At 39.1% G+C, this 26,173-nt stretch overlaps 1 protein-coding gene and 2 long non-coding RNA genes across 4 annotated transcripts in view; 2 read left to right on the forward strand and 1 right to left on the reverse strand.

The window, feature by feature from the left end:
• Positions 1-210: 210 nt before the first annotated feature.
• LOC125701867 (uncharacterized) lies at positions 211-11,479 on the reverse strand. The gene is made up of 3 exons (XR_007380378.1): positions 11,159-11,479; positions 10,987-11,072; positions 211-2,532 (listed from the first exon to the last, which is right to left on the reverse strand). It is a non-coding gene; the product is annotated as an uncharacterized LOC125701867 (long non-coding RNA).
• Positions 11,480-13,045: 1,566 nt separating this feature from the next.
• On the forward strand, positions 13,046-15,275 carry LOC125701647 (uncharacterized). 2 transcript variants are annotated; one of them, XR_007380309.1, is made up of 3 exons: positions 13,046-13,106; positions 13,633-13,756; positions 14,089-15,275. It is a non-coding gene; the product is annotated as an uncharacterized LOC125701647 (long non-coding RNA). The 2 variants fall into 2 exon arrangements; XR_007380308.1 differs by having other exon boundaries at positions 14,176-15,275.
• A 1,087-nt stretch (positions 15,276-16,362) lies between these two features.
• Positions 16,363-26,173, forward strand: part of TMEM132C (transmembrane protein 132C) — a 180,151-nt gene continuing 170,340 nt past the window's right edge. Inside the window, exon 1 of the mRNA XM_048963980.1 lies at positions 16,363-16,741. Coding sequence (XP_048819937.1) covers positions 16,663-16,741 — 79 coding nt within the window. The 5' untranslated portion in view covers positions 16,363-16,662. The remainder of the gene's footprint in view (positions 16,742-26,173) is intronic.

Consider the following 26,173-nt stretch of genomic DNA (forward strand, 5'->3'; position numbering starts at 1 on the left):
TTAGTTTGTCTCAATTCAGCATAGCAGTTAACTTTATTAAGTGTACACAGTATCTCATCTAATGGGGACCAGCCTTTATAAATATGGACAACAATTTACTTCTTTATAAATGGGTCTCCCCTGTGACTGAACTCTTAGGGAATGCTATTCCTGAAATTAATCTTGAATGCTCCAATTAGAATGGTAGCAGTTACAGAATTCTCTAATGGCTACTTAGAAAAAACAATTACTGTCTTTATTATGATAACCATCCAGATGAGATACTACACTTGACAAAAGATTATTAAACACGTTATTATTCAGTCAGTGATTCACTCAGCCAAAAGCTTACACATACAGTAACAAAGGTTAATATGCCATCATTTAAAACTATTGTAATGCAAAGGCCATTTTTCTCCTACTTTTTCCAACAGTACAGTATTCCAGTAGATTTGGGGTTTTTTAGGCAAGTCAGTGATAATTTTCTTAAAATTTGATCTTAAGATATTTTAAGATATGAGATTAATATACAGAACTGTAAATCTTATTTTGTCTCAGAAATTAGCATAGGAAGTCACCATCTATGACAACGGACATTATTTCTCAGAGGGAAGGATGGAGTTGCTCCAATTTGTGTCTCCTTATACTTGTCAGTCAACAAAAATATGTGAGCTTAGCATAAGCAATATCAAGTCTTTGGAAAGAAAAAGATCAAAAGGAAGATTTAAAGCTAGATTTAAGCTAGGAAGATTCTTAGCTTCACAGACGGAAGGTATTTCAGTGCTGAGGAATATGGAAAGTATGGGAAGGAACAAGTGGAACTGTGGAAGGAGAAGATGATTCAAAATACTGCTCTAACAAAGAGGGGAGCAAAAATGATAGATGGTGTGTAACAAGGAGGAATGAAGAGGGTGGAAGGATCTTCTCTGGGGGAATACATATTTTGATAACTTGCTCATCACCTGACACATTTAAACAGTGAGAAGAAGAGATTCTTAGACACAGTTCTGTCCCAGTTTGCTGAATATTGTTCTCCCAGATACCCTGTTGCACATCTCAGTAGGTCTGTTGTATTAAATTAGGTCAAGAGGGCAACTATCTTGCAGTAATCAGTGGAAGTGCCTCACCTTAATTCTCCATCAGTAATTTAAATAGTCTGGATTTTCTGAACACTCCTCGCTTTCTTGTAAAATATAAAATAGTAGTAAATATCAGAGTCCATTATGCACCCTGGGCAGATCAGAATCTTCACTTGTGTAAAAGACAATGAGAAATGCTTTCCTCATGCTATCTCTTTAAGTCTACTGAAGAAGTCTTGGTTGTCTAACTTCAGAATTTAATGGTTTCCCTGCAAGAATATCCTCACAAGAACATTACCAAGAGCAAGGTGACAGATAATTACTGCCCTTGAAAGGCCTACAAGCTATTGTGGTTTCTCTATTGCAGTCTCCTCAATGATATAAAGAACAAAGTACTTATCTTTTATGGTTAAAAAAAATGCTGTAAGGAATTATAAGAAAGATGTGGAAACCTTATTGCATTCCCCAGCTTCCTTGCCTGCTCTGCGTAACTTACGTTGCAGTTTCAGAAAATCTCATCTTTCTCCCCATCCTTCAGAGCTGCCAGTCCTGCTGAAAACTTTTTTACTTGGGTTTAAATAGCTTTTAGTTCTACAACCCTTGGGTTGCATCTGCTTGTAAAATGTCTTGGCAAGAGATATTGGAGGAATGTAAGGACAGTTTGCTCAATTCTTCTCTCTAGGGATAACTGTTTGAATAAGTAAGCAGTCATTGAAATTTCAAATTAGTTATGTGTATTACAACTTCACTATATAGTTCATTCTCCTCTGCTGCGAAAAACACAAAGATACTTTCTAAAAAGACAGCACACCAAGTTTTCTAATCAGATTCTTATACCCTGGTGACTCTGCAGACCATTCTGTAATAGAATTGAGGAACAGGCTATGTAGCTAAAATAGAACAGGCAATTAAAAATGTTATCTCTGTGGAAGATTATAATAACAATGCTACAGAAAAAATCCATGATAGAGAAGAAACCACTTCAAAAAAGATGCAGTCAGAGATGCATGAAAATCTTCCAGTAAAAGTGAGCGATCTTTAGAAGGAAGGTCTTGGATTCAGGAGAACAGGTTTTTCTATCACACAGCAATTCAGCAGATATGACTACAGCTTAAAAGATCGTGTAATCATGACAAAATCACTGATGCTTTATCTCATCTCAGGTTGGCTATATGATCACAGCAGTCGTACTGAGGATTGTCTAAACTGATCACTTAAGAGCAAAGTGTAAAAGATACAAGCAATTGCATGAGTCTAAAACATACTTCTCTGCATTTTGATGTTCCTCAATGATCATTTATGTCATTTGAGCCACGTGTCTTGTTGACAAGTATCCATTCAAGTGCTAGTATCAACAGACTGTACTGGATTCTCAAAAACAGAAGAGGAGAGCAGCTGCTGTGTTTCAGGACCACAAGATCCTAGTTTAGAACACACATTTCAGTGCTGAACTGGAATAAACTGAGTAGTTCCCCTGTAAAGCACAATAAAAAATGTGAAAGATTTTTACCACACAAAGATCTTGAAAGTGTGTTCAAACCAAAACTGAAGACCTTCCCTGTGTTCCAATTAAAAAAAAAGAACACAACTATCTAGAGAAATTTCTTTCTCCTGAAATCATAACATTTGTCTCTTTCTAGTTGAAGCTATTTGTGAAATTAACAATGATTTGCTGAAACGGCTCATTGAACACCTACATCCTTGCCATATTCACTGGTCCCTCCGTGGTCACCAGCTAGTGCTGAGGGAGAAGCTCATAAAAATCTTATATTACCCTATGTCTTAGTTACTTTACAATAATATGATCAAAACAGTTGAATTTCAGGTTCAATGCAGTGTACGAGATAAACTCCCACAAAAACTGTTGATTATCTTAAAAAACTTAAGTGAGTGTGCCTAAAAATATGCACACAAATTAATACAGGGATAGCACCAGCCTTTACTATAGAGGTGTTAGTCATTCACAGCAAATCTGCTTAAAAATTCACATAACATTTTGACCCATCATAGGAAGCACAGCTGTTACTGGAAGTTGTCCCTTCAAGGTTATGTCCTTGTGCTGGTGATAGGCCCAGGGCGCTTACTTTCCTAAGAAGAAATTTGGCAATGTTCTCTTTTGTAGCTGGATAACAGTTCCTGAGTATCCATTAGGATTACTTCAGTATGTTCACTTGGTTTGGTTACTGAAGGAGCTTTGATGCTGGCACTACTAGAGAGGTTAATTAGAAAGACTAAAGAAAAAGCACTAATTTTAAAGCAAAATATTGTTCCTTCACCAATTCAAAGAAACACTGCAGGCCCAGGTGTTAAACAATGGGAAAGAAAAATAAGGGGAAAAATTTCCACATGCACATTTCCTGGCTAAAGTTCTAAACTCTAATTAACATAAATCCAGATTAGTTTCCCTCTCAGGAGGAACAGCCTACATTGCTTACAGCACATTCTTTCAGACTGAGACTTCCCAGCCTGTCAGCTCTGTAATTGACATATTCTGGGAAACCTCTCTTGGCTCATCCAAAGCTCCCTCCCTGTTCTAGTTCTTTGAGGTTTCAGGCTTCTTTGATCCCCCACTTAGTCTTGGGAAGAGTACCTATTCTAGCCTGCATGGAGCCAGCTCATTAGTTTTTCTTTAAGTGATGACTCAGCCATTATCTTAACTACTTTGAAGCTATGTATCTGAAACCATTCTTATCGGTGTCATTGTTTTACATTTCCTGTTTGGTCCTTTAACAACCCCTTTACAGTCCACTGTGATTTAACTCTCTCCATGCAGGGAGGAAGGAATATTGAATTGAATAGGGAAACATTTATAGCACAGATGAAACAGTTTAACACACAAAACGTACTCCTGATGAGAAAAATATTCCTTTTTCCAGCACCTGCTTTATCTTCCCTCTGAAATAATGATATCAGTGGGTAAATGGGAGTGCTTAATGATTTCTACTAAATCTGACTAGGTTTGAAATCAGATATATGCATGTATCTGATGCATCAGATCAAGGTAAGATGACTTTGTTCTCTTTCCTCTGTATAATATATTTGTGGTCTCCCTTAAAACCATATACGATTTTCATAAAGCCAGTACCATTTGCAAATCAATTAATAAATCACCATAAAAGCTCTAGCATTTCAGTTGTATCACAATCAGACATAGATAGATAGTATTCCATATTCCAAAGGCAAAGCAGGATGCAGTGTATGCGACATTAATTTCAGAATTATTTGCAGTAACTCAGATGTCATTTAAAAATATCTGAACAGCATTAAAAAAGTAATGAAATGTTCTTATAGGAGGCATTTTTAGAAGTTCCTAGTATTAAGATTTTTCAGAGGCACCAGCTGCTCAGGAGCCAGCAATTCACTTCTAAAACTTCCACCTATCTTTTCCTAAAGTTTGTATTCTAAACGTAAAAAGGATTTGTGCGCTGTTTACTTGACAGTCAAAATTCAGTCAAAAGATCAGCCATAGATCTTTTCCGTACACATGATTTTGACTTTTTCTTTCTCATGCCATTGATTAGTGCAGGAGAGAAAACCTTGATTAGCTACTACTTGTTCTGATAAACTGCTGTTACAGCAGTTAAAATGTGTACATAATATGATGGAATATCTACCTCTGTCTGCACTAGACAGAAGATTGACTCTTCTCTTGTCTCCAAATCAAAACACTGTCCCTAGCTCATCCTTTTAGCTCTACATGTGACTTCATTCCTGCAGAAATCCACTTCACAAAGTAGTGTGCATGTTTGCTACTTTTGAAATATGGATTTCCCATCTAAAAAATATGAAAATAATTTTCAGTAATCGTTGCAATGTATTCTGGGGTCATGTGCATTGATGCTAGTAATAGGTATGAGTTTTTTGCCATGAGAATATTAAACATTACTTTAAATCTAGGAAATTTTGCCAATAGTATCAACAAGATCTTCACCAACAGACCTGATCCACTGCTTCACAGCTGCTACAACGGTGTCACTGCTAGGAAGACACTGCTCATTTAGTTCAGCTTTCACTGTGCAAGGCTTAACTGGGACAGTATGAATTCCAGTTTGGCAGACGTCTATGTTATAAATACATCCGTAACCCTTAAAGTTTACAGAAGAGTAAACCTAAACTGTTACCCAGAGTTGCTGGGAGGAGCATTAAGTCTTTTCATCTGGTTATATTTTTCTACAGCTCCTTCTATTTGCTTCTCCACAAAAACAGTACACAATAGCCCCAAGGTAATTTTCTTGGCCAACCACTGCAGAAATACAGGCAATGTTTGCATCGAACTCTCATCTCTGAATATAAGTAACAGTCTAAACAGAAATTCTATTGGCCTGGAATACGTTTTGTTACTCCAGGTTATGGTTCAGAGATTTGGCAAATCTAGTTATGGGTCACTTTTGCCCTTTTTTGACAACAGACTCAAAATGAGTCTGGAATGCACTCTGGTTGTCAAGAAATAAAACTGGCTTTTGGGTTGCATTAAAGATAGTTAGCCAGTCAGTTAAAACAGGTGAATATACCTCTACATGGTTTAGCCTCACCTTCAGGATTGTTTTCAGTTTTGGGCCTCACAATAAGGGTATTAGTATACTTGAATGCCTCCAGAGGAGGGCAAAAAGCTTATAAAATGCTGGAAGGCATGTCCTACAGGGAGCTGCTAGGAACACTCGGTTTGTCTAGTTCAGAGAAAAGACTCACAGGCAAACTCATTGCTCTTTACAGCTTCCTGAGAAGGGGAAATGGAGAGGGAGGTGCCAGTCTCTTCTCCCTGGTAACAGATGATACAATATGTGGGAATAGCACAAAGCTGCTCCATGGGAGGTTCAGTCTAGATGCTAGGAAAAGTTATTCACCATGAGGCAGGTCAAACACTGGAACAGGCTTCCTAGAGAGGCAGTTGATGCTCCATGCCTGTCAGCATCCAAAAGGCATTTGAATAAGGCCCTTAATAAAGTGCTGGCTAACTCTGAAGTTGCCATGCAGTTGGGCTCAACCTCTGTAGGTCCCTTCCAACCAAACTGCTCATTATTACCATTTTGATTTTGTGACACCAAGTGTATTCTGCATGAGTATAAAGGATTATATGAATTATTAGAGAAACAGTGCCTATCTTGAATTTCCTCAGACAGAAAATGTTATTTATTCAAGTACTGAATTTTAGTCCAGTAAAACTACGTTAGCTCATCAATTTACTAACGGTTGGTGTTTCATCCATGACAGAAAACAACTGCATACGAACAAATTACAAGCAGGGTTCCAGTTGCTTAAAACAGCTACCACAGCTAGCATCAGAAAATGAATGGAGCTTTATGAAATAACATTCTTTACCTGCAGTTATACTACAGGGCCCTCTGCTGTGCAGTTCATAGTAATAACAGAATAAACATAGGCCAGGAAAATTATCCTCCCATTAGTTCTAGCAGCAAAAGCTGTACAACTGACATATTAGGTTTTCACCATTGTTTAAAAACCCTTTAGGAGCAAGTGGCAAGTGGGCATTATTCACCACTCACTCTGGGTTCCTAACAAGGTCAGACAGATCACCTAACCTTGTCAGGTGGCAAAGCCATCTGACTCAGTCTCGGTTTGATCTGATTTCTGTTTCATAAACTAAACTCCACAGTCCTTTCAAAGAGAGACAATAGCCTTTTCAACGGGCTAAGCCCTTTCACCCTTTGTTTCTCTGTTTAAATAATATATCTCTTTGGTCTTTGGCAAGAACGCTTGACCTTGTAAATCTGACCATTCACAGTACTCTGTAGTGGTGGAATGTGTTTTCATAATACTTGAAGGCTTCTTTATCTAAAGCAAATGTTTGTTTATGAAAGTTGAAGTGAAGCATTCACATGATCAAAAGAGAAATGAACAGGCACCTGGAACACACAGTAAAAAGATCTCTCCTAAGAGGAAACTCCTTTTAGCTACTGTTCTGAATCTAATTATGAAAGATGAAAACATTTCTCTCAATCTCTGGAATTAGAAAAAAAGAAATAAAAAAAAGAAATCAACATAACGAATTTGCTTTTTTTTCTGAATCTGCGAACTGAGGATAACTGATGATCATCTTATCCCATTATAATGGTTTCAGAAAGGACAGATTTGACCTTTCCTTGGGCCCTAGGGTATAGTTCCACAGCACACCTAGGCTGCCTAACAACTTTCTGTACCCAGAAAGGTCCAGACCTGCTTCCTCTTCCCTTCTTCTCTGCCTGTCTTTTCACCTGCCTGCCCACAGCTGCCCTTGCACAGATTGTGGCTCTTTTTTGAAATCTTCACAGAACTGATTTATTTTGTCAGCCAAGCAGAAAAGTACTTGCCCTTATTAGATTTAAATTACTTTACTGGGGGGGCCTATAAGCACTGAACTGAGCGTTAGGGGAATTCTATCTGGTGTTACCAATTGCTAAGGTTGAAGAATGAAACTGGGAAAATTAATCGCACTCTTCTCCCATTGTTTCTTCATTTGGAATGTATAACTATCCTGCTACATCTGTAGGCTTCACAACAATCTCAGCAGAAAGGTAAATAATCAACATAGGGGCTACTTCAAAAGTAACTCCTATTTTCTTACGTTGGCCCACAGTGGCAGATGCTGGGAATAAGAAGTAGAGGCTGCGCTTTCCCACCAATGTTCTGTTGCATTTTGTTGCTGTGAGACAGCAGAGGGGCGGTCTGACAAACAACACCTACCATGGAAGACCTTGGAAAGCAACAGAATTTAATTGAATTCCTCCATGGAAAAAAAAAAAAAAAAGCATCCAGTAATGTCAGTTGACACTTGCTGAACATTCATGAAGACCAAACAGTGGATGTGAGCACAGCAAGGCGGTGGGTGGGGTGTCTCAGCAATGGCAACAACAGTATGAAAGACAAGCCAAGAATGGACAGCCATGCAGATTTTTCCACAAGTGTGACATACAGGCTCTTGCTCTTTTCCATTGCTGGTGAAAATGCACAGCTAATGGTGGTGACTATGTTGAAAAACAGCATTTTGTAGCTGAGAATTTGCTTTATTAAATAGCGTTATTGTGCTCTTGGTATCTGTTGTAGCTTCCATGGAAATAAATAGGAGGCACTGCTTTCAGAGTGACCTACATAGAAGAGTGAAGTTAATTTTGAAATGTTGAAATGTTTTCCAGAGACAAAGAGTGGTTTCATTCTACAATCATTTCATTTTATGATATGATTTAGGCACTTCTGTTTATTGTCAAAAACTTCCTACAAGTCATACTATAGAACAAGGTCTTTGGGATCTTCAGAATTGCTAAGGAGTTCCAATAGTTTGCAGAATTGTATATATTCCTCAAAATGTGTCTAGACACCTATTTTCATCTTTTAGACACTTAAGTTGTTTTCACAATTTGTTTCTCTATTTCTTCGTTTTTTAAAGACAAATTTTTCCTATCCAAGGTAAGAGTCCGCGTTCTTATTAATAAGATGGCTGCATCTGGAATGTCAGTACATATTTTTGCTTCACTTGATTTGGAAAAAGAGAGATAGAAGTAACAAACAATCTCCTTCTCCTGGCTAGGTTATTACTAATTTTTAACTAGAACTATTTAATTGTATTGTTACCAGTTTACAGCAGTTATTGGCCACAGTAATCGAAACATTTCCTAAAGCAGTTCAAAGCATTATTCTCCTGTAAGATTGCACTTGTTTTGCAATGTTTTCTTTATAAATAATATGCATTAGGTTAGAACATTATCCTCATTAGCCTAGGGGACTGTTGAAAAGCAGTAGTTATATGAAAGATTAAATTTCAGCATTTCAGGTCCTATTATACTAGGTAATTAAATGAGAACGTCTGCTAATTGTACTGCATCAAAGACTGACAATGGCTAGGAAGAAATGGCATGTTCCATTCATTAAGCAAGGATAATATGCTTGTTATGACCAAATAATCCATCATGATCAGAGAACGATCCGAATATTGTTTAGCTGTATGCCACATTAACAAGGCTTGGCACTGTCATATTGCTCGTGTATACCAGATGCATTGGAAAAAATAACAAGCCTACCTTCTGCTCCTGCTTTCCCTCTGGCATGATGCAGAAAGCCCTAGCTGATGCACGAGGGGGCACTGCTTGCACTGAAAAAGCAATCACTTGCCTTTGGCAAAGCAAATACCAAGCTGGAAAACTCCCCATCAGTCAAAACCTTAGAACAAAACTCCCTCAGAAGAATTTGGAGCTTAAAAATAATCCACTTTAATAGATATTTCTTTTAACCCCTGTTCAGATGCTGCTCCCTCCGTCACAACTTTCAGAGAATATGGCATTAATATGACCATTTCCATGTACAATCACAACAGAACTTGTACATATAATACAGCTTTGGAGTCTAATAATTGTTACCACATGTTTAAAGTAATGGCTGAACTCAAGCTAAGTGTCAAGGAGTTCACCTGGATTAGTAATTTATCCTGGGCACAGTACTTTGAAGTAGCTATCTTTTTCCAGAATACAGCCTGGAACAGATGTGTCTTAAGTACTTCAAAGCCTTAACTGCAAGCAAGTCAAAATATGCTGTAGTAAAGTTACAAACACCTTTGAAATTTATCATATCTGACTGAATACTTGTTTCTTAACAAGTATTCTTCTATATTTATTCTTCTGTGTTAAAACAAGTAATTGACACTGCATAAAATACACGTCATTCATTACATATGAATGCTGCTCCAGAAGTAATGCTTCCTATCTATTACTTTGGCCAATATAGCAGAGGTGGATATTGGTGGTATGGCAATAATTCCCACCAACATTCCATTATATTTTGTTGCCATATAACATGACAACAGAGGGGAGGAATCACTTTCTGAGCAGCCCTCATACATTTTAAGGTTGTCAATATATCATCATTTATACAACATTAAATATTAAAAACACAAGAAAGGGGTAAGAAAAGTAATAAGTGGGATCAGAAACACTTGGGGATGAATTTCTCCAACTGTCACTCATTTATGAAAATGCTACAAGCTGCACACGTGATAAACACTATATAAGACACAGGCATCACTGGATTACGAACTTCTACTGCATCAGAACAAGGAGATCATAATTATTTCCTCATGGCCCCTCCCAAGAGTTCACAGTCTAAGTTTAGGGTAAGCTGTAGTACTTGGATGAAACAAAGAAATAAAGAGAAGATAAAAAAAATGCTTCCATGGAATTCAGCAATAATTTCCTGTGTGAAAGTACTTAGTCACGGCTCTATTCAAATTCTGCTCACATTTGGTTTCCACAAATGATGAAGTTGTATTTGTATTTTACAACTCTGGAAGCTAATAAACCCAAATGTTATTGCTAACTTGCATATTTACTAAACATATGGACATCTTGAAAAAAATAGTTATGTATATTATATACATAGTAACATATTTTTGACAGATTCTGAGCCCAAAAATTAAGGAACACAGAATCACTACTTATGTATAAAAACACCTGTAAGTGCCTTAGAACTGATACCAGATTTGTGGATGTTAAAATGTAGATGGGCTCAAAAAAAAAAAAATCTGGAATAAATTAGAGGAGTGAAAGCTATCAAGGATAATAATACAGGGGATGGCTTTTAGAGCCTCAAGTCTTCTGAGCCCAGGAAAGAATTATCACTGTGCACTTGCACTCTTGCTCTCTTCCCAAGCAGTCTGCTTTTGGCCACCACAAGAAACAAGCTAGGTGTACTTTTGGTATGGCTCCATCCATTAGATTCTTAGTACACAGGAAAAAAAGATCAGATTCTTCAAAAACTTCAATTATTAAAAATTACAGAAAAACTTTTGTATTAGCATTTTTTTAATGTAAATGCAGAAAAACATATTTGCATCCAGCTGATGTCACGCGAAAGGTCTCTGCAACCAGAATTTAAGATGTCAAAAGATTCAGGGATCTCATACCATCTTTAAGATAGGCCATATATTAAACAATAAAACCTTTACCTTGTTGTTGCTCCTCTGTTTCCTTCAAGCTTCTTCATTCAGCCAGAAGTCAGACAAAAGACACTTCCTTCATATTATTAAAGAATCTGTAAATAAAAGTTGACAGTAAATGCCTAAATCAATTGTTAAAAACCTGCTATTCAGCCTCCAATTTTTTTCCCCCCAAACTCACTTAATTTTGATATAAACAGAGTAGTAGGGCAGAAGTCCACATATTCAAATATTTTGATATCAGTGATTTGAACATCTACTGCTTTTTAATGTCTTCACATACATCTGTAAGTGTGAGATTATGAAGGAAAGCCTTCTCTTCAGATCTTAGAGTGAAAAGCATTGCTGTGCTGTAATGCAATGGAAAATGCAGCAATAATTATAGGGTTATGCAGCTCTAAGCTACAACAAATAAGTTTATACTTAAAGACAACAACTAGGAGACACAAAGAAAATAAATCTGCTTATTATTGGGAGCCACAAACATGCAGGGATCTCCAGCAAAAAGCCCTCACCTCCACAGCCTAACCTTAAATGAGGTCTGGGAAGGGCTGGATCCTGGCTCCACCCCTTCCAATCACTCACGTCCATTGCCTGCACCTGAGCTCCCCTGCGTTGGCCCTGCCTTCCCACCAGCTGTTCCATCACTGCTTCAAGCCATGACAGCATTTCCCCTACAAGTACACACTTGTGACTCTCCAAATTGTTGACTCACAAAATGGATACATATTGAGTACGTTGCTTACAATCACAAGTGTAACTAGGAAAGATTTCAATGACTAGGTAAGGTGACTTGTTTGGAAGCAATGGTGCCATATGTTCCAAAGGTCTTCTGTCAATCAAAAAGATAACAATACTGGCACTGGGATAGAAAGATACATTTCAAATGTACTGAATCTATGCATTAATAGAAATCTACCTGCATTAAACACAAGTGAATAACTGTAGAGATTCAAGTTATATCTCTATTTCAAGGAGAAATAGTGACACTGAAGTATAATAAAATCAGTTCAAGTGGCAATACACCTAAGTGCAAACAAAGCATGGAAGACAGAAAGGGATGATAACAGACCCAGGTACAAGGATGATGTAAAACTGAATCCTGAACAACTTTTCATTCTATTCCTTCCTGTGACCTCCAGACTTTAGCAAAATTTTGGGTGTTCTACCCTTTCTTACTTTCTGTTAGAATCCTATATACCTGGTGTCATGAGGAATACAATTTTGGTAAGGACTGGCCATGAGAATGTTCAAAGGATTTAGAAAGGATTCCTATGAAATGAGTTAAGAAAAGTGCAGTTATGAATAACTAAAAACAATTACTGAGCAGAGAGGCATACATGAGATTATGAAAGTATTTATTTAGATACTGCTATTAGTTTTAAGGAATACTTGAACATATATGTAGCTTTATATTCCCTATTCCCGTGCACTTTGTAAAAAACAATTTTGTATCATTATGCCATTAAATACTTAAAGACATTGAGGAATAGAGTAGGTGACTTGTTTAAGGTCACACTGATTGAGTCGTATGTATGATAAAGTGCCAAGGATAACAAGAAGGAGCTGACTAAAATGGAGAACTAAAATGGGTGTTTGAGCAGTAGATACAGTGCTAAATGATCACATCTAAAACCACTCACATATATCAAGGACAACCTATGCTCTACAGCTAAATCACAGAGTAGCTGTCAAAAACTTGTTTTCATTAGAAACTTGTTTTCATTAAAATCAAGATTGCAGGCTATAATGCCTGTTACATCACAAGTGCTGAACTACTGGCGCCTTCACAACCCTAACATCTGTTTTCTAACATTCTATTCAATTATTCCTTCTGACACACTTTTGCTTGCAGTCCACTCTTATGGCTGACACGATTGTGATGTTGGAAGTTGCATGGGAACTGTTGAGTCCCAGCCTGAACCACTGATTGAGCATGTGGGGAAAGGACCTGATCATCCCTGGGAACACAGGTGAAGGCAATTCACTTGTGAGACAGGAAAGGGTGGAGCCTGGCTGCAGCTCTCTTAGACCTCATTTAAGGGCTAACAGCCATTAGGGAAGGATTTCTTTCTGGAGATCTGCTGCTGGTGAAGCTTTCCCTACTAACACAGAATCTTCTGATGTGGGTGAGTAATCTTCTTCTTTTCCTTTATTGTGCTTTTCTTTTGTGCTAGGCTTTCTATTATCACACATTTGTTGTAATGCCTTTCCTATTGTATGGGCCTGTTCAATTGCTATGGGAGTCTACTGTTGGAAATCTGCATAGCACAAAAAAAGGCTATTTTTTTTACCTGAAATAAGCATATTTTTTTCCTCTCATGAATAGAAAATATGCAAGATCTTGTTCTTCAACTATTTTCCTATTTAGGATGCTTGTTACATATTTCTATGCTCAAGATAAGGTAAATATTAAGCTTCTTTCTCAAACAGAATAATAGCAAATTAAAAAGCTGTACTGCTATTACAGCTAGTGTTCAGTTACCTATGCAGTATGTCCTCACGTATGGAGATCAAGTTATGTAACTACTTTAAAGGTGTTTGCTGGTGGAATATTTACTACAAGTAAAAATCAAAATAATTGTCACAATCTTGGTGGAATTAAATTGCATATGGCTCAGAACAAATTTCATGCAATTCATTCTCTACACCCAGAAAAAGACCTTGACAAATCATGCTATGATGTGCTGAAGTCTAGGGGTCAGCCTAACGGCAAACATCACCAGAAACAAAGCTACCTAACCATTTCTCTTCACTCACAGGAATAACCTTTTAAAAGGTAAGATCTGGGCTTAGGGATCAAATTTCCATAAACTTTGTTGAGAATAGAATTGAACCCTTAGGACTACATTCATACCCATTAATTTTACATAGTTTCTGCAGACTAATCTCCTTGACTTAAACAGGATAATCTGAGTAGCATAATAATCAAGATGAATAAAATGTTGGAATCTTACATTCAATATGTAATTCTGGAACAGCAGGTAACAAAATCTAGACTTAATATTAGATATAATTTAACATATACCAAATACCCTTGCTTACATGTTTAGATGCATAAGTTAGATTGCATGAATAGTAATTGCAATTCCCTTTTTTAATTTATTACAGTTGCCACTTTCAGGATCCAATGTAGGCTCTCTGCTTCTCTGTCTTTGTGCTTGTTTTTAATTGCATTGTTCTTCAAATTTTTCACAGCATCACTTATTTTCACATGGGGAATGAAATAAATTAAGATAAGAGATTCAACTTTTGACTGTGACTTCTGCACGTAACTCCTTTGGTTTTCGTTGGAGATACTGGCCTAAACAAATTGTCTTAGGCATAGCTTCTATGGATAGTTCTGCTTATGAAATATTGTATCTACAATGATGAGAAGTCAAACTTCAAAAGAACAATGATAACTGCAGAAAAAAGGGTTCTGTTCAAACTTCTCTACATTTTTGCCACCTCATTATGACTACTTATTCATGAAAGTATCTACCAATGAATTCTACATATATCTTTTAAGGCTTTCTTCAGAGCATTTTATTCAGATAATGCAATATGCATTTCAGGTCAGATTTGATACATAAGACATAGCCCTATGTGTCAATGTTTCTGAATAACCTCACGTTCTCTCCAGGTAATTTTTAATGACACTTTCTTCATAGCTTAAATTTTTTTAAAATGAATAATGATGGTAGCATTGTTTTTTGGTTTCCTGGTAAGATTTGCCTTGTAAAGGCTTTTGTCTTGACTGCAATGTCCTTACACATGGAATCATAGGATGATTTGAGTTGGAAAGGACCTCTAAAGTTCATCTAGTCAAATATAAACAGTATAAGCACAGACAATATCTACATATGTAAGTGTGGGTAGGACATACTTGTGTTAGCTGATGTGTTCTACTGTTGACCACTGGATTCTTACATTTAGACTCTAACAAGTATTTGTAGTGCAGAATTCGTAATCAAGCAGAAGAGACTCTAGCTGTTACGCTGTTCTTTCCACATAGAAATGTTTCTTCATTTTCTTGTGAAAAAAATTACCTCAATTGCATCCATATCCAATTCTTTCTGCTTATTTTTTTCCTGTGTTTTAAGTAGCTGCTACATACAATGAACTCATGTAAACCATAACAGTGCAAAGCCTCTCCTGACAAAGTTCTTTGCAGTCGGACATCAGAAATCCCTATTTTAAAGCAGACTTTTTGGCTTGGCTCATCAAACTGTGAATAATGTCTTGCATAAACAATATTCTGTATGGAATCAGCATGGATATATTTACATATTTTGCTAAATGAAATTATTAAATCAGCCTTGTCTGCTGTTTTGTTACCTGGCCAGAGGACTGCATTGATGTCACAAGGGGATGGGCTGTGCCTGCTGCCAGAGGGATGAGGCCCTTGTTTTTTAGGGTAAAAGCAGAAGGTTTCCAGAGGCCTTAAAGAATGGAGTTGGGGAGCAGTTACTTGTTTTCCTACTATGAGTAAATGAGCAGTGGAGAAAGCAGCTGGAGTTATTCAGAGCAGCCAACTGAAAGCACCAAGTTAAAGTATTATGGTTGGAAGACAGAACTTAAAAGTGCAAATGGAAATGAAAGCAGGAGAGGGCAACGGGGGAAGACTGAGCTGGAGATGAGTGAAGTCTATGTGCGAGCTGCTCACCTGAGGGGTTGTGGTGGGCTGTGCTGCCAAGGCATGGGACTGACATGATTAAAACCTGTCTCACGTTTCTCCTGCCCTCTCTGGATGGAAGCATTCATGTGCAGCAAACTTCCCTGCTTTGGTGATGCTCTTTTCCTTTCGTTTGGTACTTTCAATACGTGTCACTTTATACCAGGAGTTCAGAGAGCTCGATTGAAGGAACGAGGTGGTGAAATGCTGTGCCCTTGTTTCTGAGGGCGCTTTCTCAGTGCTGCAGGGCCAGCTATGCTCACATTCCCGTTCCCCTCTCCAGCCAGTCAATTTGCCTAAGTCTTTCTCCTTCTCTGTGCTCTGAGCGACTACATCGCCTCATCGCCACCACTTCCCCTCATCTCTCAGCGCGAGAGCACCGCTGCAGCGCGCGGCTCCGCTCTCAGGGTCCCGTGCCGGGCGCTGAGGGAGGTGGGCACAGGTGGTGCCCGGCTCGAGACCAACGGTCGCCGCGCTGCGGGAGTTCCCGCGCGGGTGCTGGGGGCGGGCGGGCCGGCCGCGCGTGGGTCCGACAGCGATTCCCCTGATTGGCGCCCGCCGCCCGCAGGTTGCCGCCTCCGCTCCCCGCTGGGGCTTTTCTCCCCTCCTCCTGGAAGGGAAAAGTCTGTGTGCGCGCGTCTGCCGCCGGCCCCCACATAAAGGCACGGGAAACGGAGCCGGCCGCAGCCGCGGCGAAAGGCGACCGCGGTGAGCAGCCCGGGGAATTCCGGCGGCTCCGGGATCTCCCTCGTCCTTTGCTGGAAAAGTTTTGCTCGGAGAGCGCGGCGCGGTTCTGTCAATCCGGGCTTCCCCTGGTGCTGTGCCCCCCCAACCCCCCCGGCCCGCTGCTGCTCGGGCGGAGCGCGGAGGGCTGAGGAACGGAGCGCGGCGGGATGGACGGGAGCCCGGCGCGGCGCTGAGCGGCGCTGGGAGCGAGGCGCGCTCGGCGATGGCCCGCAGGGAGGGCTGACCGGGCGGCTGCGGAGGCTCCCGGAGCCCCTCCCGGGACGTGGCCCCGTCTCCTCGGCATGGCGGGGGCCGCCGGCGGCGGAGGGCCGCGCTGCCCGCAGGCTGTCGGACTGCTGCTCGGGGCGCTGCTGTGCGGAGGTAAGCGGGAAGCGCAGCACCAGTTGATCGCGCTTGGGCTGCGCTCATTCGCAGCTCCTCGGGATGGCCGCTTGTTTTCCCCGCAGCGGCGTTAAATCTTTCTCCTTCTCCCCCCCTCCCTCCGCCCCCGTGTCTCTTCTTTTCCTTTTCACATCCCTTCTGTGTTGTCTTGCTCCTTTCCCCCTCTCCCTTCCATCCTCTTATTTCTGCGCTCGTGTTTATATGAATGGGAGCGAACCTTGCGAGCTCGCATGACTGAAACGAGAAGCAGAAAGTTTCCTCGCTTTTCGCGGTGTTTACTTCGTTATTGCCTGGTTATAAAGGGCTTTTCTCTGTGGGAATGGTGTTCCCGTGTGGAACGCGGTGAACCTCTAAGGAGCACCGGGCTCAGTGATAGTGCTGAGATTATGGAACATCACTCTTGGAATTTGGAGTTGTGCAGTAAAAGCTCCCGAGAATGGATAGAAGCAATTACCTGGAGGGAACGAGAAGATTGTTATCAGGATTACAGGGACAGCTGAGGAGCAGGTTTGTTTTAGCACAGAGGTCATTGGAATGATCTGATGCTTCGTCTTATCACTGAACTTCTGTGATCAGAGTCGCTTTGATAGAGGGAGATCTCTGAAGTGACCCAGGCATGTAAACTGTGTGAGATCCAAGCAGCGGCTTCCATGCAGAGCTGTAGGTTATTGCCATATCTCAGCACATCTTGTGATCTTGCTCTGGTCGCGTTAGTTGTGGACATGTTCTGCTTTTTTGGGGATGAAAACTTGCAAAGCTCTTTGCAATTCCAGCTGTTGTAGTCATCCCTAGCAATAGGAAAAGAAATCATTTTGCTTTTTATCCTCTTAATATTAGTGATGCTGTTTGACTGACATAAGAAGATTACTAATAAAAGGCTTTTCATTGTTTAGTTTGATCCAGTCCTGCTGACCTCTTACCGGGGCAGTTGATTGGAGAGGCACCATGGATGTGTACAGAAGCATCTTAAGAATGAAGCAAGGGCTGAACTGGTGGCAATATTTTTCCCATTCAGATTGGTGCAGAAAATAAAGTACTTGGCAGGAAATTGCACGGCCTCTTACTGCCAGTCATTTTAATATAGTACATTAAAACTAATGGACATCCTTGTGACTCAATGTGCCATGAAAGTGCAATGTGAAGTATGTAAATTATGGGACTTTGTTTTGAAAGCTGCGATCTGGAGGTGAGAATTGTATTAGCCTGTGTTCACTTTCAGAGTCTGCAGGAGATTAAGAATTTTAAGGAGTGCCTGGCACCTTTCTAGGGCACCATATCTCTTCTGCCATGCAGCTTTTACAGTTACAAATGCGTCTTCTGCAGTCAGCATTTGCATTAGATTTAATAGAATTGGGCACTGATGTATGGACGCTTTCTTGTAAAAATATTTTCAGTTAGAGAAAGATGTAGGTGCTGCTTCGTAAGGGTGGCAGAAAGTGCTACAGTGAGAGGTTATAAACAACCCAACCTCATTAAGCCATTTCTCTTTGCTGGAGCCTGGGTCAGCATTGACTCAGCCATGCTGTAAAAAATAGTCAGTATTGGTGCCACAGCCAGCCACTAACAGCAGCTGCTGCTGGGGTTTGCTGGGCTGCGTTCTTTGAGAATAAAAGAGAAAATATTATTAATTCAGGGAAGGAAAGCAGAGCTTCTGAGCAGAGAATTTGCCTTTCTGCATTGCTGGGCACAGTGCTGTTGAGAAAAGAGCTGGTTAATTAAACTTATTAAATAAGGTGTTTGTATGGTTTCCTTGTGAGGCCCTAACAAGCGTTTCATTTGCGGTCCCCTTGTGTATTTGCACTCTTTTTGTTGGTGTGTTAGGATAGCGATTGTTCTCGAGAGCCAAAGTCCAAGTAAATGAAAGTCACTTTATAGCTCGTAAGCAGAAACGTTTGTGAATGTGCTGAGAAACTTACTATTATAGACAAGTTGTCATTTGCTATTTAAAGAGCTATATTTACTTCTCTGAACTCATTAACATCTCCTATCAGGCCTGAATTTCTAAGAAAATTCTCCTGAAATGTTGCCTTAGGCCTCAGCATGTCATTATGCTGTGGTTATTATCAAGCTAATAATGTTAATTCATTCAATCTCAAGAAAGAAGCTTGGCATTTCATTTAAGCCATGCCTCTAGTTAGACCAGGATGTATAAAAAGTCAGTGTGCAAAAGTGCTCTTGCATATAGGTGTGTGCACGTGCTTTGCATACCAATTATTGGGTGCTGTTCCCTAGGTGGAGAGTATGTGTGTGAAATCATATTTACATAAGCAAATCCTAAGTGTATATATTCCTTTCAGGAAATGGCCTCTTTTCAGCAAAGTGCTAATGCATGTGCTTAAGCCTCTTTGTAGTCAGTAGGAAGAATTCATGGGTTCAAGGTTAGATATTTTTAATTCTTTCCTTGAATCTGAGCACAAATGAAGTGAAGGCAAGTGTATGAACCTATTTCATTGTACAATGGATAGAGAAGCAGAATATATGTACTCTGCTTCATTTCATTTCTGAACTAAAACAGAATAATAGCAATCAGGAGCGAAGAATCCTAAGTAACACCTAAACATGAGTTTAAGGATGTACAGCTGGAGGATTGATTCCTTTGCTGAGAAGTGTGTGTGTATGTAGATACATGGAAGAAAGCACTGAACGTGAGCAAGTGTTACATTTGCGTGGTGTTACCAGAGTTCTAGGTATTCAGGTAGACTTCTTACAAAATGCAAGCACAGTTATGCATCCAGAGGCTGGTATATTGCCTGCTTTTGTTCTGCTATTTTTTAAATCTAAAACGATGTGATAAATGGAACTTTCATTTGTATGTAATCAATTGATAAACAGCAGAGCATTAATCTTTCATAAATTTCTAAGTATTATTAAGCATCACCAAGTTATACTCACTGAGATTTAAAGATGCAGATTTTATTGAGAGTTGAGATTTAGTTCTGCATTTTTTACCTCTACCAGTGAAAAAGTACATCAGCACCACTGAGAAGTTGTCCTTTAATGAACAGCTAGAAACTGTAAATAATGGTATATTTGCCAGAAGTATTGGCATACAGACTTCCCTTGCTAGTGTTTTCAAAGTAAGGCTCCTCTACAGTAAGTGTCTCAGAGCTGTTGGTCGTAGTTGTGGTTAGAGTTGTCTTTTTGAAGGCAACTAGTCTAGAGACAGGTAAGTGAACTAAAGTTCAAAATCTCGAGATTTTAATCAGATGCTGCCTCTACAGTCAGGAACACCACTGTCTTGCTGTCTGAGATTTTATCAGTAGTGTCCTTGTTTCTCTTGTTCGCTGTGATCATCTGTTGGTTAGTTGGTCTGCTAGCTTTTGATCTTTCCTTGGCCATTTTGTCCAGTAGGTTCTTTTCAGTTCTTTTTAATATCAGAATTCTATAGTAATACAAATACGGGTAGTATCCTATAATGCTATAGGAAAATCGGATGTTAACTTCAGGTGTTTGACTGAAATTTGAGTGCTCTGTCTTTCCCAGTGGTGTGCAGTAACTTACTGGCCTTTGTCTCGGTCAAACTCTTGTCCTGACTTGCTCTTGCGGGCCTGAGTCCTTTCTATTTTATTCAGCCTCCCTTACAGACTCAGTACCCTGGCAAAACAGTTTCACAGTGTTCAGCTCTTCGAGCAGTTGTACTGTTTTGTGTTCTGTGGACTGGCTCAGGCTCTAGTGACAGATGTGACCCCTTTGAAATCAGGACGGACAAATGGTGCATTGAAAGTTCATAGCTTCTGCAGTCTCCTCACTTAGAGGTATCTGGCAAAAGCCTGCAGATGTATCTAGCTTTGAAAATAATTTTACTCAAGTACTGCCTGTGTCTGTTTTAGTTAGTAAATGGAAATACTCCCTCTTTGTCTATTTGTTCACATTTTTTTGGGTCAGTACACAGCCTCAGGTCACCATTTTTCTTTTCAACTCTAGTGAAATGACCCAGCGCATCCACTCTTCTATTTTCTTTGCTGTTCTAACGCGTATTAATCTGTTGAGCTTGAATTCCATAAACAAAGTGTCAGCCCCATCAGTAAAATTACAGGCATCTTTGCACCACTGGTCAATTAGCTGAGCTTTTCTTTAGGGAAGTACACTTTGACTAAGTAGTCCTTTGCCACTACACTTAAGAAATGTGCTAATGTTGTACTATTGCACCACTGATCTTGGGTCAGTAACTTTGTGCTTGGAGACAGCCTTTTCTGGCACTTTTGCTTGAATAACACAGATCATACCAATCATAGTTCCGCTGTCATTATCAAAAGCATTCTTTTACAGCTGCAGTTTCAGCAGCTTGACAGATGTAAACAGCTAGACATGGCTCCTTAAGTGGACACTTTATTATATGCTGCAGTAAGAATTTAATCGGATTTTACCATCAGTTAGTGCTACAAGTGCCATGTATAAAGTCAAGCACTTTGTTTGTTGTTTCTTCTCAGATAACGTTTTCACTTTCTTCTGCAATTTTTATTAAACATGCAGTTTTGTAGAAGAACAGTAATATTTTGTAGTAGTACCAGAGTACTACTTTATCCATTGGTTTCTGTTGCTACCAGAATTAGCGTTTCAGTGCTTTACATCCTATGTTCCTCTCTAAGACTGGGAAACACAAACTTGCTGCAAAGGGAGTGAGAATTGTTCCGTGAATTGCCCTCTTCAGTCATTTGAAGCAAATTCTAAGTCACAAAACAGTGGTTAGAAACTTGGCATTTATAGGGAAACTTCAGCGTTAAATAAATATCTAAAAGCCAGGGGAGAGCTTGCTGATTTTTTGAACAAATCCTTACTGGTCCCTCGAGCACAAGTGGAAGTTGGCTTCTCTGTACATGAAGAGGAAGCCTTAAGTAAATAACAGGTAAGCTGATATCCTGTGATACCGGTGCAGCAGAGGGGCTGCTCCACTCGATTCTGCTCTTCAGCTGCAACACAGAATCATAGAGGACAGATACAGAAGTGCATCTACCACAGTACTTCTAATGTATTACTTATGTAATTGCTGCCTTTTTCCACTTGATAAATGCTTTTCAACTGAACTGTTCTTTCTTCAAAAGTATTTTAAAAACTGATACAATCGCAAAACAAAAAGGGGGAGAGAGTTTTAAGTCATTTCTTTTTTTATTGCTTATTTATTGCATCTAAATTCAATAACTTTTTCATTAAGGAAACTGTTTCAGAAAACAATCATTTGGACTTTTTGTAAATGTATTCAGATATGAACTTAGAATAGCATGGATACTCTACAAAGCACATCATTAGTGCTTTTCTATAGTGTTGTTCTGATATTGCAAAAATGAATTGCCTCAGTATGACTTGTGTGAAAAGATTAATCATTACAAATGTCTATTGAAAAGCATTTTAATTTTACATAACAATTTAACTTTTACTTCCATTCTCAATGGCAAGAAAAGCTTCAACATTAGCTTCAGTCCTTATGAAATTCTGTTTTCCAACCAGTTGCACTGCCTGAGCATCAGTACCTCACTGGCTTGAGCCAGAGTAAATTGTTTCTGCCCTCTTCCAAACCGAACAACCATCTGACATGCCTGATTCCTCTGAGAGCTGCTTCAGGGAGATAAAACACACAAAAAATGTGTTGATTGTTGTTGGTTTGTTTTTTGTTTTTTAATTTTGCATCACCATGGGATCAACAGACTGCTTGTATAAGGAAAAAAAAAAAAGGATGGACTCAAGTTGGGGAGAGACTGCTGAAGTGATTGTGGTACTGCAGCCTAACGCTTAGAGCAGTATGGCTTTAATTTGTACATGTGACACCATAGTAAAAGAAGAGATTGTTATGGGAACTGCTTACGTTATATATCCAATGCAGGATATTAAACACTAAGAGGTTAGAGAATGAAAGGCACTTGGTGAACCATGCCACGTTAATTTTTTGTGTTGGGTGCTTTTCTCCTATTGTTGGTCCTGTACAAATAATAGTAATGGTTGCATTGATGTAGCGCCTTATTTTTAACTAAAAGAAAAAAGTCAAAGCCAACGAAAAAAACCAACAATGAATTAAAAACACTGCAATGCAATTAAAAAGCCGGTACTGTTATTGCAAACTGGACTGGTAGAATTGCTTGTTAGAATCAACATTAAGAGTTAGGTTTTAGTTTAAGTTCTCTCTCCATTAACACCAAGCATCTGCCTCAGATTGAGTAATTTATTTATTAATTTTTTTTCCAAAACTTCAGCCAAGAGTTCAGTGGTTTACAAGAACAAATCTATGTGTGTGTGGGGGGAAGGAGAGGAGGGAGGCATGGATTTTCTTTTGTTTAAAAATAGTTACTCTTACTTGAGAAGTGCTGATACCCTTATGGAACTTGAGATCTGAAGAAAGTCTGTGGTTGATTTGGTGGGATGTCAAGTCAGAAATGTTACAAACAATGTTTGCTTGTGACAAGGAAGGCCTTGATGAATCCTTACAGTTAATGCTATGTAAATTGTTATGCTCTAGGCATATTCTGTGACAGAGCCCTTCTTTCCTTGTGATTGCATATTCTGAGCTGCAGAAGTTTGATCTGGGCAAAGTGTAAGAGGTGTGGGTAGGGACACTGTCTATCTTTGTGCTCTCAAAGTGCTCCATCCCCTTCCCTAGCTGCAGGGGTGGTTTCTGGAAAATGAAGTTGCTTTAGTGGATTAAAGGAAGGACAAAAACTAGAGAGCAAGATGTGGAGCGAAGTGAGCAAAATAAAAATGAAAAAGGAAATTGTGGTCTGAAAGCCAGCAAGGGCAAGGTCTGAGGATGGCTAGAAGAAGGTCAGGCTTTCTGTGTAAGGAGGAGACTAGAAATGTAGGGAAGGATCTGCCTGGAGGTGGTGTGGAGGAGGAGGTTAGGGTGAGGGTTTGCCGAAAGATAGGAATCTTGGGGAAATAGCACTGAGGTCTGTGTCAAGGTCATGTCTTGGGACTGAGACTAAGACTGGAATAAGAAATGTGTAGGGGAGCACATTTGGGTTTAGATCAATTTCTGATAGAAAGAGGGACTAAGGCCTGAGCAGGTTGGATCTAGAAGTACACAGCCACTAGGATATGTTTTCTTGTCAAAGTCTGGAATGTAAAGTGGTCCTGTAGCAAAGGACTGTGAAGTGAAGTACATGGTGATGAAACCATTACACAAATTAGGAGCAGGTCTGCTGTGATGTCTCCCTGCCCCAAGGCCCTCTGTAATCAGGTAGAACCTTCCTGTTGACATGAATGGCTATGGATTCAGGCCCAGCTGCTTTCCATTTTAATTCATGATTTTAATTCTTGTAGTCTGCAACTGAATTGTTTGGTGTACTACAACTCTGAGACCTGTGTTGGAATGATGACACTGCCATGATGTAACTGGGCTGTTACAGTGCTTTTCTGCTCTCATCTTCAATGAATTTTCAGTCATTGGTGTGTATGTGCCAGTGGAGAATCTAATTATGCGTTATCCATCTTAAGTCTTTTAAATCTCACTTAGTTTTGCAAGAGCTGAACTTGTCAATGCTTGCGCTTCTGCATTTTCAATGATGAGTTTAATATAGGATTTCTTCTGTGTATGCTCTGCACTTCTAATGGATACCCTGATATTTGATATTGTTTCACTGCTCCTGATGTGCAGTAGTGGACTGATTGGACTGAGAAGATGTTTTTCTTTGTGTAATTTGGGATTTGCAAATGAATCATACAAAGTATGGGAAACGTGAGTGGAAAAGGCTGCACGTTTTCTGAAGACAGCATCTGTGCCATGAATTGCTTGCTTGAAGAATTTGTACGTGAGGTGCTTTGGCAGCACACATGCCTAACATAATTGTAAAGCCTGTGCCTCTCGTAAAAGCTGATGTGACATTACATGAGTTGGATTATTCTTGACTGGTCTCTTGTAATTGTCCTGGTATGTCTTGAGATTTGAATATACACAATAGTGACAAACCTTACTGTTTTAAAACAAGTGTTCAATTTAGAAGAGTGACTCTAATAGTTGTTTTCGTCTTTGATGTTTTCAAAAAAGACCTATGTTAGAAATACTGTCGAATTTCTAGTGCTTTTAAATGCCTTCATGATTCTGTTGTTCATAATCATCCTGTCAATAACTTCAGAAAGAAATTATTAAAAGAATTCATAAATTAAGGTACATTCTTCCTATATACTCTTGTTCTTCTGTCTGCAAAGGGAAAATATATATCCTTCTTAGGGGGAATAGCAAGAAATAGTAAGCAGGGTTCCCAGGTTTAATTCTTCCTCCAGCTGTGTGTGTGTGATTGCTTAGGTAACTTCTCTGATTTCATTTGCTCATCTGTCAAATGGCAATTACTGTAGCATTTATTATCTGATTGTCTTTCTGTTATTCATAATATGAATGAAAAAAGAATTAGGAGGGGGTAAAATTGCAAGTCCTTTTTACAAGATTTGTAACTGGTTACAAAGCAATATGAATTATTACTTTTTTTTTTTTAACCAAACATAGCCTCCCGATATGAGATCAGCATCACCTGATGGTACTCAGTAATTCACTAGATAAGTTCATTAGTCATATGTTTAGATTGAATCTGTAAGCTAATGTATCAGCGAAATGGTAGAGTGAATTTTTCCAACTCTGTGTGAAACAGTGGAAGGAGTATGTTGTTTTCTTTTCATCTGGAGCATCATGAGCAGTTTGTGGATGAAAGTAGAGTGCTGGTCTGGAAAGATGTGTAATGCAATGTCAATCTGGAAGGTCTTACTTCATTACTTTATGTACCATTATTCAATGAATCACAGATTCATGATGTTTCCGTGGCTATTTAACAGATTGAAGTTGGATATCACTGTGTTTCAGGCTCAAAGCTTTACCATTCCTCAAAGCTTCAGGCTTCCATTGAACTTTAGTCTTGGTTTTGAAAATTCATTTAGAATTAAATTAGCTGTAGCAACAGAACTGTGACACTTTAATAGGAATCATCAGATGACATTTAAACATGATCATGTAGTGCTGCAATGTCAAAACTGGTTTGGGGTAAAAATTGTGCCTTCAGGCAGTGTTGTTCAAGAGGGTCACAAAATGCAAACAGTTTATCTGAAGATTACTTACATTGGTTTGTTTTTGTGTTTATCAGGAGGAGCCACATTTGTCAGTTGAACATGAAGTTCAGAATGTCTGTAGGATTTTGGATCCTGACCTAGACCCTGAAAAGGATCTCATCTTTGTATGGTGAATCAAACTAACAGTGGTCCAAATGCACTTATAGTTTAGGAGTGGTCCAAATACTTATATTTTAGGAATATTATGATCTTTTTTTGTACTACGTGTCTCTTGTGCATGATCTTTGTTTATCATTTAATAAGATTATGTCACATTGAAGCCTTAGACCACAATGCACTCGTGACTTTTTGTAATTCATTATTTTACTGGACTTTTCTGAAATTAAAAATTGAGTTTTAGAATCTGTACATGAAATAACTACAGAGACA

Source organism: Lagopus muta, chromosome 17 (genome assembly GCF_023343835.1).
Source record: "Lagopus muta isolate bLagMut1 chromosome 17, bLagMut1 primary, whole genome shotgun sequence".
Taxonomy (NCBI): Eukaryota; Metazoa; Chordata; class Aves; order Galliformes; family Phasianidae; genus Lagopus; species Lagopus muta.